The sequence below is a fragment of the Oryza brachyantha genome, chromosome 8, assembly GCF_000231095.2.
Source record: "Oryza brachyantha chromosome 8, ObraRS2, whole genome shotgun sequence".
In the NCBI taxonomy this organism is placed as follows: Eukaryota; Viridiplantae; Streptophyta; class Magnoliopsida; order Poales; family Poaceae; genus Oryza; species Oryza brachyantha.
The window spans coordinates 110,933-125,313 of NC_023170.2; the positions used below are offsets into that span (position 1 = coordinate 110,933).

The window sequence follows — 14,381 nt, forward strand, 5'->3', positions numbered from 1 at the left end:
ACCAAATATTAAATTACTGCTTAATTTGTACAAGAAAGAAAACTCACGCACGTACAGAAACGATTTGATTTACAGATGATCGAGTGCTTACATATACACACTACATCGATACAAACATACTAATAAGAAGATGAAGATGATGAGAGAGGAATAATTTTAAATAATTTATTGATTACAAGATGCACATGTATGCCTGCATATGGATTACATGGCGGTGTACCTAGCTTGTGGTGTCGATGTTGGCGGTGGCGAGGAGGACGGCGACGCCGAGGAAGAGGACGACGAGCGCCGTGAAGTTGACGAGCAGCGCCTCCGGGCCGTACCTGGAGAGGCGCAGGGGCGGGGCCTGCATGAAGGTGAGCTTCTCGAGGAAGCCGAGCTGCGCGTTGCCGACGGCGAGCGCGAAGACGAGGAGGCCGAGGAGCGCGTGCCATGGGAGGGCGGAGCGCCTGGTGGGGTGGGGGGCGCCGGGGAAGAAGAAGGTGAGGAAGGCGGCGAGCCAGTGGAGGGCGTAGAGGGAGATGGTGGCGATGCCGATCCAGGAGTGGAGGGAGTAGAGGTTGGGGATGCCGGCCTCGGCGTGGTACTTGAAGACGGCGTAGATGCCGAGGGCGCCGAGGGCGAGGGCGACGGCGTGCAGCGCCAGGTGCGTCTTCTTGCGGGCGTCCCTGGAGAGAAGAAGGTGGGGGAAGGAGCGGTAGGAGAGGATGGCCTCGGCGGCGAGGACGACGAGGCCGAGCAGCATGAGGACCGGGTGCGTGTTGAAGATGAGCTGCTTGTCGTGGGAGCGCAGGGCGAGGCCGCCGCGGAAGTGGATGCTCCAGAGCAGCACCAGCGCCGTGGCCGCCACCGCTAGGACGTGCGCCACCACCGTCCACGCGCCCACCCCGCCGCCGCCCTCCTTCACCTTCACCTTCATATCATCTATCTTGGATTTGGATGGATCCATGGTCGATCGATCGATCTAGCTAGAGGAGAGGAGTGCAGAGTGCTGTGCATGCATATGTATGTAGTGTTCGTGTTCCCCAACTGCAATCTTACTTGGCGGTTGGTTACATGCAGTTACGTGGACCTCCTGCTGCCGCGCACGCACCAACGGATGGATCCACGTTAACCAACCACTCTCACTCACCCCAACCGTAACCATCCATATATAAATATACTCCCTCCGTCCCAAAATAAACCAAATTTTCACTTTTTATCTTCAATTTTTGACTCTGTGATTAATATTTTTGTTTTTATTAGATAATAAATTATGAATAATACTTTACGTGTGACTAATTTTTTTTCTAATTTTCTAAAATTTTTTCAAATAAGACAGGTGGTCAAAAGTTGGACACGAAAACCGAAGGATTCGTTTTTTTTGACAGAGGGAGTATGTATGTATCGCCTGATCGATCGATCGATATATCCACAGATAAACATATATTAATTTGAGATAAATGCATGCATACCGCGCAAAAAATAAAAACCCCTATCATTATCTTGTTTCATTGACAAAATATATATCTCTGGCCGGGTTCCTACCGCGACGCCACTGAAACTTCCAAATGTAGAAAGAATAAAACAGAAGACCATGTCACACGCACTCTCTCTCCACACACACACATATATATATGTGCCATCCAACCGATTCACGCAGGCATGCACTAGGAGACAAATATGTGCTGATCAATGATTTATGCATCTGTGGTATACGTAGCAAGCTGCTTTGATTCCCTCCATCGCACGGCAGTGAGTGCGTGTGTATATATACACGAAAAATTAAATCACATGTAGTACGAGATCCAAGCACACTAACAATATAAAGGTCTTACTGCCACCAGCATGCCTATTCGCGCTACTACCTGCTTATTATAATTATATGAGCCAAAGAAAGATTCTTACAGTCTAGCTACTGTTTTATTTTGTAAATTCTATAGTGGCAAAACTCGTAATATCGGCCATCCATTCCAAGCCATGTATTCACTAGCGGGCAGATGTGTGGACTAAAAAAGAATTAAACTTCATCGGCGATAATATTTATCTGATCGTCAGCGAAGGAAAAAAAAACGTACACCAAAAAAAAAATCCCCAAATCGCATTAATTTACAAAATGTGAACCTAAATCCAATCCCCATCGTGTGTCATCGTCCATTGCATGATATGATGCCACCTTCAAATTAACGATAGTAGAAACTACAAAGGCTTCAATCATGTACTGATGTCGGTGAGAGAGAGGCCGGCTGGGCTGCTTTTATGGGCCTCAAGTCTCTTTTAGAGATCTGTAGTTTGCAAAAATAAATGTCTTTTTACAGACAATTTTCATAAGGATCTATCCGTAACAGTCATTTTTTTTTTCTGTTAGCGGTGCTATATTCATAGACCTCACGTTACTTTTACAGGCAGATTTTGTTAGGCCCGCTTGAAAAAAAAATGAAACTCATGCACAGCAAAAAAGTCGTCTTTTGTACAAGTGTATGGTTGAGAATAAGAATTGTTTGCGTAAAGTTGGACATCCCGGAGAGCAAATCAAAATTTTGATTCATGTCCCATTAGAAAAATGGTACGTAAAACTATACCTGTATTAAGTTATAAAAGAAAATTCAAGATGTTTTCATTAAAAAAAACCATGATGCTTTATAATTTCGAATTCTACATATGTATGTTACTTGAAGCAGCATTACTTGTCACAGTTGCATTTTAGAGCATGTGCTATCTAACTACTACTTCCATGTTTTTAGGCTGCATCATCTAAGAACACGTACACACCACCATACATATTCAGGGGGCAAATTTTGCTGCAATGCATTTAAATTTCTATGAGTTACCGATGGATATCGTAAAAATGTCTCCCATCTCAATTGGACCGAGATAATCCAAATAATGGCTGCGGTGACTTTCACCAAATTACGTGCTTTTAGATCTGCCCTTTAACCATGATATGTTTTTCCTATATATATTTGCACCGGGAAATTAATTAGACAAATTTTGAATGTTCTGTAACAAAATTTGGCTATTAATAAATAATAGAATATAAATTCGGGTGAATAAAGTCATGTAACTGTTGTCACATGGAATGGTTTTGTTACGTCGCCCTCCTCTTTTCGCTTATAAGCATGCTTATAAGTCAAAATTTAAATTCTTAACTTTAATTTTAAAGTTGATTTTGGGGTTTTTTAAGTATAGTATATTTTTTAGCCTTGGCTGTAAGATCGCTGTAAAAAATTTATTCACAAATTATTTTTTAGTTATAAATAAGTTGTTTGACTTTTTTCTAGAAAAAAACAACTTGACGATCACCACATGAACTCTGAAGATAGTCACGTGTACGGAGCAAAACCATTACCTTCCGGTGTCAATTTTCAACACCTTTCAATTAAATCAAAACCATATATTGATCAATCAAAATTGAGTTATTGGGCTGCCTGACTTTTGGCTTTGCTTGCTGAATGCTGCATAGCTTAGGCATGACGTCCGGGGGGCAGGCATAAGCTACATAACACGTCTCCATTCTAGATTCCTTTTAAATATTCTCCAACTGTGTGGGTTATAAAATAGTAATAGAAATGATTTCAGACATGTTGTTACAACTTACACCAACAGATTATACAATTGAGTAAATGTCACAAAACTCTATGTATTTTGATTAAACTATCATAAAACTATAAATTATCTATATTACAAAACAATAGAAGCACAAAATTTCTCTCAAAACTATCGATTTAAGGTCATGTGTCATGAAACTACATATTTAGTGATAAAATGATCAGATAGACCGATATGTGTTAGATGCGACGGCGATGGAGTGGGAGCAGGCACTCCGAAGTGACAAGGGCGTCGCTACCCTGTCAGGGATACCTGCCCCCTCCCAGTCCTTCGCTCCGCAGGGGGCAGCATGAGTTCCATGCGCGCCTGTACGACATTTATTGTGGTGCAGGCGTACGCCTTTTTCCATCGCGAGGGCCACGCATGCCCCTGGCGCTCTCCCATCGCAATAAATGCGGTGATTGAGTTTCAGGGCTATGACCTCTTGCCATATGGGTCCCACAATGTCTTAGGGGTGTGCCGCGGGGGTCGGGGGCGCCCTGACCCCTTCCCCCTCCCCTGGGGCCCGACCTCCTTCCCCTTTGGGTTTGAGAGTTTCTGGGCCCATAGGTGCAACATGCCAACCTCGCGATAATACCCTTAGGCCCATATCTCCGACACACACACACACACACATATATATATATATATATATATAAAAGAATTTATCCAGTAAATAGAAATGAGTATTTGGGTTTTCAGAAATATTATGTTGCTACCATATTTTTATGTACAGTAAGTAAATTTCTTAATATGTCAAATGACATCACTCCAGAAGATTTTTCAAGCATTGAATGATATGTGTACTTCTTAATAATAATGAACGGGAAACACAAATAGTGAAAACATCATTGATAATTTCACTTTGTTAAAATTATGTGATATATTTTTTAACGGAAAAGAACCTGTGTGATAAATATTTGCTAGGTATTGTACTATATATTAAAATTCGATTTAAATATATTTTTATGTAATACAAGGAGACACAATAAAATTTTCATTTAAACTTAGAGAAAAGTTAGACTTTAAATTGCTCCTTTTTTGAGAGTTGCACAATTGTTTTGTTCATTTGATATATACGAACTTCAACAATTTTTATTTATTATAAATAGATGGATAATTGTATGGCATGCAACTCATTATATTAGTTTTTAATAAATTTAGTTTTGCAGAGTTTAAATTTTATACTAATATTAGGTAATGTAAATAAATTATTTAATTTAAGTTGTCATTGTAATGTGTATACTTGATACTGTAGTGATTTTGAAATTAGCTTATCAATTTGTTGTTACAATATTTTCAAAATTAGTGTATAAACTTAGCCTTGCATGTTCTGATATTACCGTCCAAACTTAAAAACTTGTAATTGCAAAACATGTCAACCTATAATTAATTATGCACAGTGCAATAGTCTTAACTAGTGGTTTGCTACTATTTTATCAAAATTTATTTAGATTATCATAGTAACTAGTGGGGCAACCGTATAATATATATATACAAACATACTAAGACAGACTTGGGGTTTGACTGACGTGTCAATGGTCACTCATCTTTCATTTTTGCTTATGTTTATAGACCAAAATTTAAATTTTTAACTTAAATTTTGGAGTGATTATGGAGTTTTTTTATTACCGAAGTTTATTTTTCAGACTTGACTTTTAGATTGTTAAGATTATGTATATAAAAGTTTTATTCATAAATTATTTTTTATTTGCGAATATATCATTTAAATTTTTAATGAAAAAACCAGACAATTATCAGAATCTAGTAGTAGAAGCTGGCTATATGTATAAGTTGAAACCCTTGTGTTTTTGCGTGAGCTTAATGAGATGAGTAATAAGAAAAAGAAATAGCAAAATTCCCCTTATTTTTAAAAAATAATGGATAAACTGGCCGATGTGCAGTAAAAAGTTCCCCATTAAGTATGCAGTAAAGTTGAAAAACAGTAGAAAAAAAAAGGGTTTCGTATATACAAGATGGTTAATTAATTGTGTGAAGGGGCCGGTGTGAGGTTAGGAATTGAAACATCCTCCTTATGGGGCGGCGGTACGGTACGTCAATCCATGATCAGCCAGTGGGAATTGATCAGGGAAGAAAAAGAAAAGGAATTAATTAAGCTAATATGCACGTAATTAATTAAGTATAGTAATGGTGGTCGTCGTCTCTGCGCAGGCAACGACTCCACGACTCGACTGACTGACTTGTCTATCGATCGATCAATACCACGCTCCCTCCTACTCCTACATATATAAACAGACTAGCAGCTAGTATCATATCGAGGGAGAGATCGAGGTAGCCCATCAGATATATGTACTCCAGGGATAGATAGATAGATATGTAGCTAGTTGCTCCAATCGATCGATCGATCGTATTCAGAGGGACAGATTGAAGAGAGAGCTAGCAAGCAATTTTAAGCTATAGGAGGGATTGGGAGGGAGAGATCATGAGAAGCTAGCTAGCTAGCTGTATCGATCTAGATATATATTATATATATTTTCATGCATATATGTATACCTCTCCGGCCTATATAGCTCAGCTCCCTTCTCGATCGTATATATGGAATTATATCCATCGATATATATATAAATATATATAATACTAGTTAAGAGCAAATACTAGCTAGTAGCATATATCGATCAATAATCGAAGAAATATAGCATGGAAGGTACAAGTAATCATCGCAAGGAGGAGGAGGAGGAGGAGGAGGGCGTGGCCTTGATGCAGCTGGTAGGAAAAGATGATCGACCTCACCAAGACGACGACGACGACGGGTGCAAGCAGCAGGAGGAGGAAGATCAGCTGGAGGTATATAATAATTGGTTCGTCTCAAGGTGGAGGAGCGGCGGCGGATGGGTGAAGCGCATGCGGCCGCCGGAGCGCGTGGGGTTCGTCATCGGCGGTTTCGTCCTCGGCCTGGCCTTGCTCCTCGCCGTGGCCACCACCTCCTCCTCCTCGCTTCTCGATCTCACCGCCGTCGTAAGTTACCACTCCTATATCTCGATCCATCCCTATCCCTTCCTCCAATTCGTTATTATACTAGCTAGCTAGCTAGCTGATTAATTCATAGTACATATCCATATCTTCTTCTTCTTCTTCTTCTTCTTCTTCTTACTACTACTACTTAATTCGTATTAATTAGAGGAATGATCGAATTAATCAGGTTAAATTAATACTACTATATAATACCATACATACATATACACACACTTAATTATACAACCTAATTTTAATTATATGGTTAATTAATTTGCACCTGTATTACTAATAGCTAGCTAATTACTCCCTCCCTTCGACACGTGCATCCACATTTTGGAATGGAAAAAGTAGCTATATAATTAATATGCATGATGTACTACGTGTCACTCACCCGGCCCGGTGAATACTAGACTCTCTAACCAACAACACGCTGCTGGTCAAACGTACGCACACACATATGCTATATATATATATATATATATATATATATGTGTATATATATAATATATATAGCATCAGTTAGTCAGTTTCTTTAATACTCTATTTCACCCAAAACATATAAATTTTAGTTTGGTGTTGTATACGACATATATATATATATATATATATATATATATATATATATAAAAGATAGATTAGAGAGAGAGATCCGGCCGGTGTTAAGCAATGCAATGCAAGCAGTATGTTGCATGCATGCGTTGCGTGATCGATCTCACCTACGACGAAAGAGCGAGCGAGTGCTCCGCGCGCGGGATACACGGCACTGTAGCTTAATTCGCTTGCTCCTAGTCCTAGGCCTAGCTAGCATTATTATTATTAATTAGCTAGCTCCTACAAAATACTACTTAATTAATACTAACTAACATTATATATATATGTGCTCCCTCAATAAAAATATCAATTTTATCGGTTGTAAAAAGAGCCAATCCTGTATGTATGCTAGCTGTAGCTGCGTATGTATATATGTATGTGTGCTCAATTAATAAATAGCTAGCGCTACCTGATACTATTAATTGATTTAGAAGAAGGAGCTACTACTAGTAGCGTATATATACACGTGTGTCGTGTGTGGAGATATGAACCCGGCCGGCTGTACCGCGCTAGCTAGCTATGCCTTGAGTCAACTGCGTACGTTGCAAGTACATAGACTTATCTGCTATATATACTACGTATGTGTTTATATATATACTAGTATGTATATGACATAGTATATATTAGTACTCTGTGGAATTCACTGAACCCGCCTGCAATAATCGCGCGTTGAAATCAAGCAGCACTTACATTATATTGTAGAAAAACCACCTATACTTAACAACTGATTCGATCGGTTTTGAGACTTTTTCAGCCAAACTAGCTAGCTAGTGATGCTGATGCTTGCAGTCACTCATCATCTACCAATTAAATGATCTAGTTGTACTAATTAGTTAAGTGCCAACAATATCGCCTCAATCGTTTTTTTCGTTTTTACTTATGTTTATAAACTAAAATTTAAAATTTAAAATTTAAAATTTAAAATTTAAAATTATTATTAATTTTGAGAACTTTTTTAATCAAATTTTACCTTTTTATCCTTTGTTTCTAGGTCTAAAAATATGGATATAAAATTATTATTTCTAATTAATTTTCATTCGTGAATATGTGCGTGTGTGGCTAATCCATCGCTATGCGTGGTGGAAGAAAAACAAACACACAATATTAGGCCATCTTGACCTCAGCTTTTAACAAGCCACTTTCCATCGACACAAACAACGGCCTGCTTACGGCAATGAATTCAACCACCCATACAAGTCCATAGACAACGTCAATTCTTTCCGTGGAATTTGAACCACTGGTGTCTGGCCTAGGGTATGTTAAATAATAGAGTTTATTATAGAATTTATCTTAAATCATGTTAATAAAAAAAACTCGTTATATAAAGGACCACCTTTTAAGCTGAATCTTCGTAGTTAGATGCTAAGTAATTCAATTCCCCGTTCACATTCCATCTGATCAGCGTCTCTGATTAAAGTCAATACACGTACAAAACATATTTTCTTGTTGTCTCCTCGCTATATACACCAAGAATCTATGTTTTGCCGACTCAATACAAATCAACCACTTTTCTTTCTCTCGTCCTCTCTCTCTTTCACGTCAGTGATCTCTCATCCTCTCTCTCTTTCAGGTCAGTGAGCATACAGCGATAGAAACAATAATGAAAGCCCTTTGTACGTGACCTTATGCTATGGGATCAATTAATTAATTAATGATGAATTAATCTCATTGTTTTGTGCGTGCAGTTTGGCAATGGCGGGAACGGGCGGCACACTGATCCTCCTCACCGAATCACCTCACGCCGCCTGCCCATCCCCCTCAACTGCACCAACGACACCAGGACATGCCCCCGCTATGCGTCGTCCTCCCCGGCGCCGGCGCCGTCAATGCCGTCGCCGCCACCGGTGGAGTGCCCGTCCTACTTCCGGTACATCGAGCGCGACCTGGAGCCGTGGGTGGCGTCGGGCATCACGCGGGAGGCGGTGGAGCGCGGGCAGCGGCAGGCGCACTTCCGGCTGGTGGTGGTCGGCGGGCGCGCCTACGTGGAGACGTACCGGCCGGCGTTCCAGACGCGGGACGTGTTCACCCAGTGGGGGATCCTGCAGCTGCTCCGCCGCTACCCTGGCCGCGTCCCCGACCTGGACCTCATGTTCAGCTGCGAGGACATGCCCGAGGTGCGCGCCGCCGCCTACCCGGACCGGGCCGCCGCGCCGCCGCTGTTCCGCTACTGCAAGGACCCCTCCACGCTGGACGTCCTCTTCCCCGACTGGTCATTCTGGGGGTGGCCCGAGGTGAACATCCGGCCATGGGCGCCGCTGCTCGCCGAGATGGATGAGGAGAACGCGCGGCTGCCGTGGCCGGACAGGGAGCCGTACGCCTACTGGAAGGGGAACCCGTACGTATCGCCGCTGCGGCAGCGCCTCCTCCGCTGCAACGACTCGCGCACGGCGAGGCTCTACACCCAGGACTGGGGCTTCGCCAACCGCAATGGCTTCCGCAACTCCAACCTGGCGCGCCAGTGCCGCCACCGCTACAAGATCTACGTGCAGGGACGCTCATGGTCGGTGAGCCGCAAGTACATCCTCGCCTGCGACTCGCCGGTGCTCGCCGTCGCCACGCCGTACCAGGACTTCTTCTCGCGTGGCCTCGCCGCCGGCACGCACTACTGGCCCATCCACCCGGACAAGCTGTGCCGCGACGTGCGCTTCGCCGTGGGCTGGGGCAACGCGCACACGGCGCAGGCGCAGCGCATGGGGCTCGCCGGCAGCGCCTTCACCCGCGACGACATGGCCATGGAGTACGTGTACGACTACATGCTGCACGTGCTGAGGCGGTACGCGTCGCTGCTCCGGTACAAGCCCACCGTGCCGGAGCGCGCCGTCGAGCTGTGCCCGGAGTCCATGGCGTGCCCCGCGCAGGGACGCAACCGCGACTTCATGATGCAGTCCAGGGAGCAGTACGTGGCCGACTACGAGCCCTGCAGGATGCCGCCGCCGCTCACCGCCGACGAGGCCAGCAAGATGGCACAGAGAGACGGCGAGGTACTCAGCAGAATCGACAAGATGATGGGCAAGCAACCATAATTATTTACTAGTAATAACACCGATCGATTACACGTAGGCCAACACGCACTATATAATTCTGTGTTGTAAGCATGATTTAATCAATTATTAATTCCTTTATTACTTACTACTATTTATTAGAACTGAATTGTGGGCCTTAGACCATATGAGAAATAATTTCTAAAAAAATTATGAATAGTATGTATGTGAAATTTAGTCCTATTTTGCTCACTTACAAAATAGAGATCTTATAAGGGACAATTTTATCCTAACCATTTGAGTAATGATGTGAGAGAACTATAGAACCACACACGCGTACTCGCTCGCCTTGCCTAGCCGAGCAAGGGTAGCGCGTGCTCGGTATTTGCATATGTGGCTTTCTTTTATAGTTTTGGATATTTATCTAGAGTTTGTTTTGGGATCCTGTTTATCAGTAGGGCTGGATAACGAGCCAGCTCGGCTCGGCTCGGCCCAGCTCGTTAAGATAAAGAGATGGCTCGGCTCGGCTCGTTATCGTAACGAGCTAAAAACCTAGCTCGGCTCGGCTCGTTATAAAGATCGAGCTGGCTCGTTAGGCTCGTGAGCCATCCATAAAAAGTTAACCTAAACAATTTTTTAATACGTTATATAAGCAAATTTGCATTTCAAACATGCAAATCTTATGAAATTGTATTTAGATATTAAAGTTTAAACCAACAAATCACATGGTGAACTTATGAAATACTGAACACATGCATTCCGGGGTGAAATCAATGAACACCGGTGAATTTTGTGTCTTTGGTCTAGCTCGTTAGGCTCGCGAGCAGCTCACGAGCCAGCTCGAGCTGACTCGTTATCTCTAATGAGCTAAAATGCTAGCTCGGTTCGTTAGAAAAATGAAACGAGCCGAGTTTGTCACGAGTCAAGCGAGCTAACGAGTCACGAGCTTTCTGTCCACCCCTATTTATCAGTTATGAGTTATTGAAATAGTTCAGGTGTCCTGATCTCTCTATAAATACTGAGTCAAACATTCATGCAACATACACGAAAATAATGTGGTTTGCTACCTTCTTTTTACATACGCGTGTACCGATAAAACAGCAGAGCATGTCTCCGTAAACATAATCTTCGCTTCTTGCACCGAGAGAGGGTGAATAAAGTTTTTATGAAACTCTACGCGTGACGGCTCCATGTTCATCCAACATGGCCCCGTCTTGCTTTTTTCGGCTGCAGCGCGACGTCATGAACTTGTACTGCTCCATAGAATTCACGCTACAATTGTTGCGAACACTCTAGTTCAGAATACAATTTTGAATCATCAGGGGCGTTCCAAAATGTTTCTTATATTTGTGTAGTCTTTTAATTTACATGTCTAGCTAGATCGCATCAGATAATTCTACTATTTCTCCTGTTCAATGTGATGATTTATTTGTATAATAAATTAAATCTACAGCCACTGGTACTTTCAACACTATTTACTACTGGTGGTGTTGATTTAGTTAGCATCAGTAATTAATTCTCAGCTCATGTACGTCAAAAACAAGATGTAAGTAAGAAAGCAGAGTAAAGTACGCAAATGCATCAGCAATTAATCAATATATACTGTGTATATCAGGTATAAGTTCCGTTAATTAGCTGCTACACTGGTAGCAGGCTAGCTGCTGGCTGCTAATAAAGTTTGTGTGCACACAGATTGGACAAGTGACTGTCCAATCTTTGTGTTGCAACTGCTGGTGCCGCTATTAGTATTAACTTCACCATGCATCATCTTTGTGCCATGCTTAATTTCAGAAACAATTAAGAAATAAATAAACCCGTCGTTTTTGGCTGCTCTCTTTTCTGCCCACGAGATGATTAGACGACGAGTCACAATCACATTTATCTTTATATATATTTTCTTCATGGCACATTGGTTCAAGTTGAGCCAGCAGCTAGCTGCGAAGCTGTCACGCCCGGAGTTTTATCCCAAGCCTAAATCGTAAGAAGAAATTCGTAAATAACTCTTGGCTTAATTAACTCAGGAAAAATCCCTCTAAAAGGAATTAATTTAATTAAATCGTGGTTCCAAATCAATTAACTGGATTTAAACTCAAATTGCAGAAGTATAAAATTTGGCCAAACAAAATAATTTAAAATTCGGCAAAAGTGGGGTTTTTCTTTTTCCCTCCTTTTTCCTTTCTTTTTCCCTTCCTTCTCAAATTGGGCCGAAGTCCAATTTTCCTCCCTCTTTCTTTTTCCTTTTTCTTTTTCTTTTTCTCCTTCCCGGGCCGGCCCAGCCGAGCCGGCCCACTTCCCCTCAGCCGGCCCAGCCGACCGGCTCCGGCCTCCCGCCCCTCCCGCGCGCGCCTCCCCTCCGCCTGGGCCGTCGGCCCAGCTCGCTCGCGCGTCCGCGCCCGCGCTCGCCGCGAGTCTGCGCCGCCTCCCTCCTCTCTCTCGCGCCACTGACAGGTGGGGCCCACCTGTCAGCGACCGAAACCCCGTCTCCGCGCCAGCCCGCGCCCGCGCCGCGTCGCGCCAGCCGAGTCCGCCGCCGCCCCGAGTCCTCCGCCGCGCCGCCGCTGCAACCACCGCCGCAACCGCCGCCGCCGAGTTCGCCGCGTCGTCGACTCGGTCTCCACCGGCCGCTCCGCCCTCCTATAAAATCCTCGCGCCGCCGCCCCGCCGCCACTTTCCCCTCTCCGCCCGAAGCTCCCCTCCGTCGCCGTCAGCTGCCGATTTCCCCGTCGGCCGTTGGACGTCGCCGCCCACCCGCGTCACCACCTCCGCCTCGGCTTCGCCGACCTTCCGCCGGCCCTCGTCGCCACCGGTGGTCGCCGAGCGTCGTCGCCGCCCCTTCGTCCCTCCCGCCGCCGTGCCCGTCGTCTCGACGCCGTCGGCCGATCTCGTCACCGCGCGTCGCCAGCCGCCGCGCATCTGCGTCATCACCGCCGCCTCGCCCTCGCCGACGCGTTGCCTTCTTTGTCGCCGCCGGTGAGCGTTTCCCCTCTCCCTCTCCCGTTTCCTCCATCATCGCCTCCGAGCTCACCCCGCGCCGTCGTCGTCGGACTCCGCCAGTCGCCGGTGGCCCCTGCCAGACCGTCGCCCAGCTCCGCCGTTGTCACGCTGTCCTCGCGCCACCCGCGCCTTCCCGCATGGCCGCTTCCCGCGCCCGCCCGCCGTCGTCGTGCCGCTGTGCTGTCGTCGCCGTGCGCTGCGCTCGGTCGCACGCCACGCGCTGTCGTCAGGCGCCGGTCGTCGTCGTCGCGCCGTCGTCGCCGTCGCCGCCCGCTTGTCGCCGCCCGACGTCGTCGCCGACGCAGTCGTTGCTGCTCCGCCGCCGCTCAGCCGTCCTCTCCCTCCTCCGCTCTGCCCCGTCGCGGTCTCTGCCTCCTTCTCGCCGACGCCGTATGTCGCCCTTCGGTCGCCAAGCCCCGCTGCCGGCGTCCGTCACCGTCTTTCCCTCCCGCCGCTCGTCGCCGCTCCGAGCCGCGCCACCCCATCGCTGTCTCCGCCTCCTCCGCGCCGACTCGTCGTCGCCGTTCTCGTCACCACCTTCGCCATCGCAGCCGTCCCCGTCGCCTCGCGCCAGCGCTCGCCGACGCCGTCGTCGCCCTCCCGTCGCGCCGTCGTCGTCATCCTCCCCGAGCCGCTGCTATTCTCCCTTCAGCGTCGCCGCTCCTAGCGCCGACGCCAGCTCTCGCGTGGCCACCCACTGGGTCGCCGCCGTCCGCCGCATACCCGCCGGTCCGCGCCGCCGTCCGCCGGTCGCCGCCCGTCGCGCCGCGAGCCGCGAGCCGCGCGCTCTGCTCCCTTCCTCTCTGTTCCTCTCTCGCTGACAAGCGGGACCCACTCGTCAGTCGCCACCCCGCCAGCCCCTTCCTCTCTCTCCTCCCCGGGCCCGCGTGTCAGCCGCCCATTCCCCCTCTCTCCCACTGACAGGTGGTCCCCACCTGTCAGCCGTCAGCCTCCTCTCTCCTCGCTGACGTCAGCAGCCCCATTAATTGCGCAATAATTGATTTAGGACTTTTCTGTTTAGCTAAAAAACCCAGAAAACTTCTAAAATTCATAAGTAATCCATCTAGTCTCCGTTTAGGTCCATTCAAGTTTCATTAAATCCAGAGAAATGCCAATAATCCATTAAAAATAGTTTCTTTCTCTGTTTCAGTAGTTTTTTAGCCTGTTTTTCTTGTTTTGCCTTGTTTGTCGTAGGTTTTGACCCCGTCGCAGCGCCGTTCGTTCTCGAAGTCGTCGCCGAAGTTCCTCGTGGGTCTAAGCAAGGCAAGTGGC

At 45.9% G+C, this 14,381-nt stretch overlaps 2 protein-coding genes across 3 annotated transcripts; one reads left to right on the forward strand and one right to left on the reverse strand.

The window, feature by feature from the left end:
* Positions 1–1,091, reverse strand: LOC102707331 (ascorbate-specific transmembrane electron transporter 1-like). Its single transcript, XM_006659664.3, is given in 2 exon segments — positions 1–222; positions 224–1,091. Coding segments are annotated over 2 exon segments (744 nt in total). The 5' UTR covers positions 950–1,091; the 3' UTR covers positions 1–204.
* Positions 1,092–5,816: 4,725 nt separating this feature from the next.
* Positions 5,817–10,256, forward strand: LOC102707606 (O-glucosyltransferase rumi-like). 2 transcript variants are annotated; one of them, XM_006659665.3, is made up of 2 exons: positions 5,817–6,543; positions 8,820–10,256. In XM_006659665.3, exons 1-2 carry the CDS (start codon positions 6,226–6,228, stop codon positions 10,155–10,157), a joined length of 1,656 nt encoding a protein of 551 aa, XP_006659728.1. In that variant the 5' UTR covers positions 5,817–6,225; the 3' UTR covers positions 10,158–10,256. The 2 variants fall into 2 exon arrangements, with proteins under 2 accessions (XP_006659728.1, XP_040382778.1); XM_040526844.1 differs by lacking the exon at positions 5,817–6,543 and adding an exon at positions 8,684–8,704.
* The last annotated feature ends 4,125 nt before the right edge of the window (positions 10,257–14,381 follow it).

Coding starts and splice junctions, on each gene's coding strand:
- LOC102707606 (XM_006659665.3), top strand. CDS start 6,226: ATGGAAGGTACAAGTAATCATCGCAAGGAGGAGGAGGAGGAGGAGGAG. Junction 6,544..8,819: donor TTCTCGATCTCACCGCCGTC/GTAAGTTACCAC, acceptor TTGTGCGTGCAG/TTTGGCAATGGCGGGAACGG.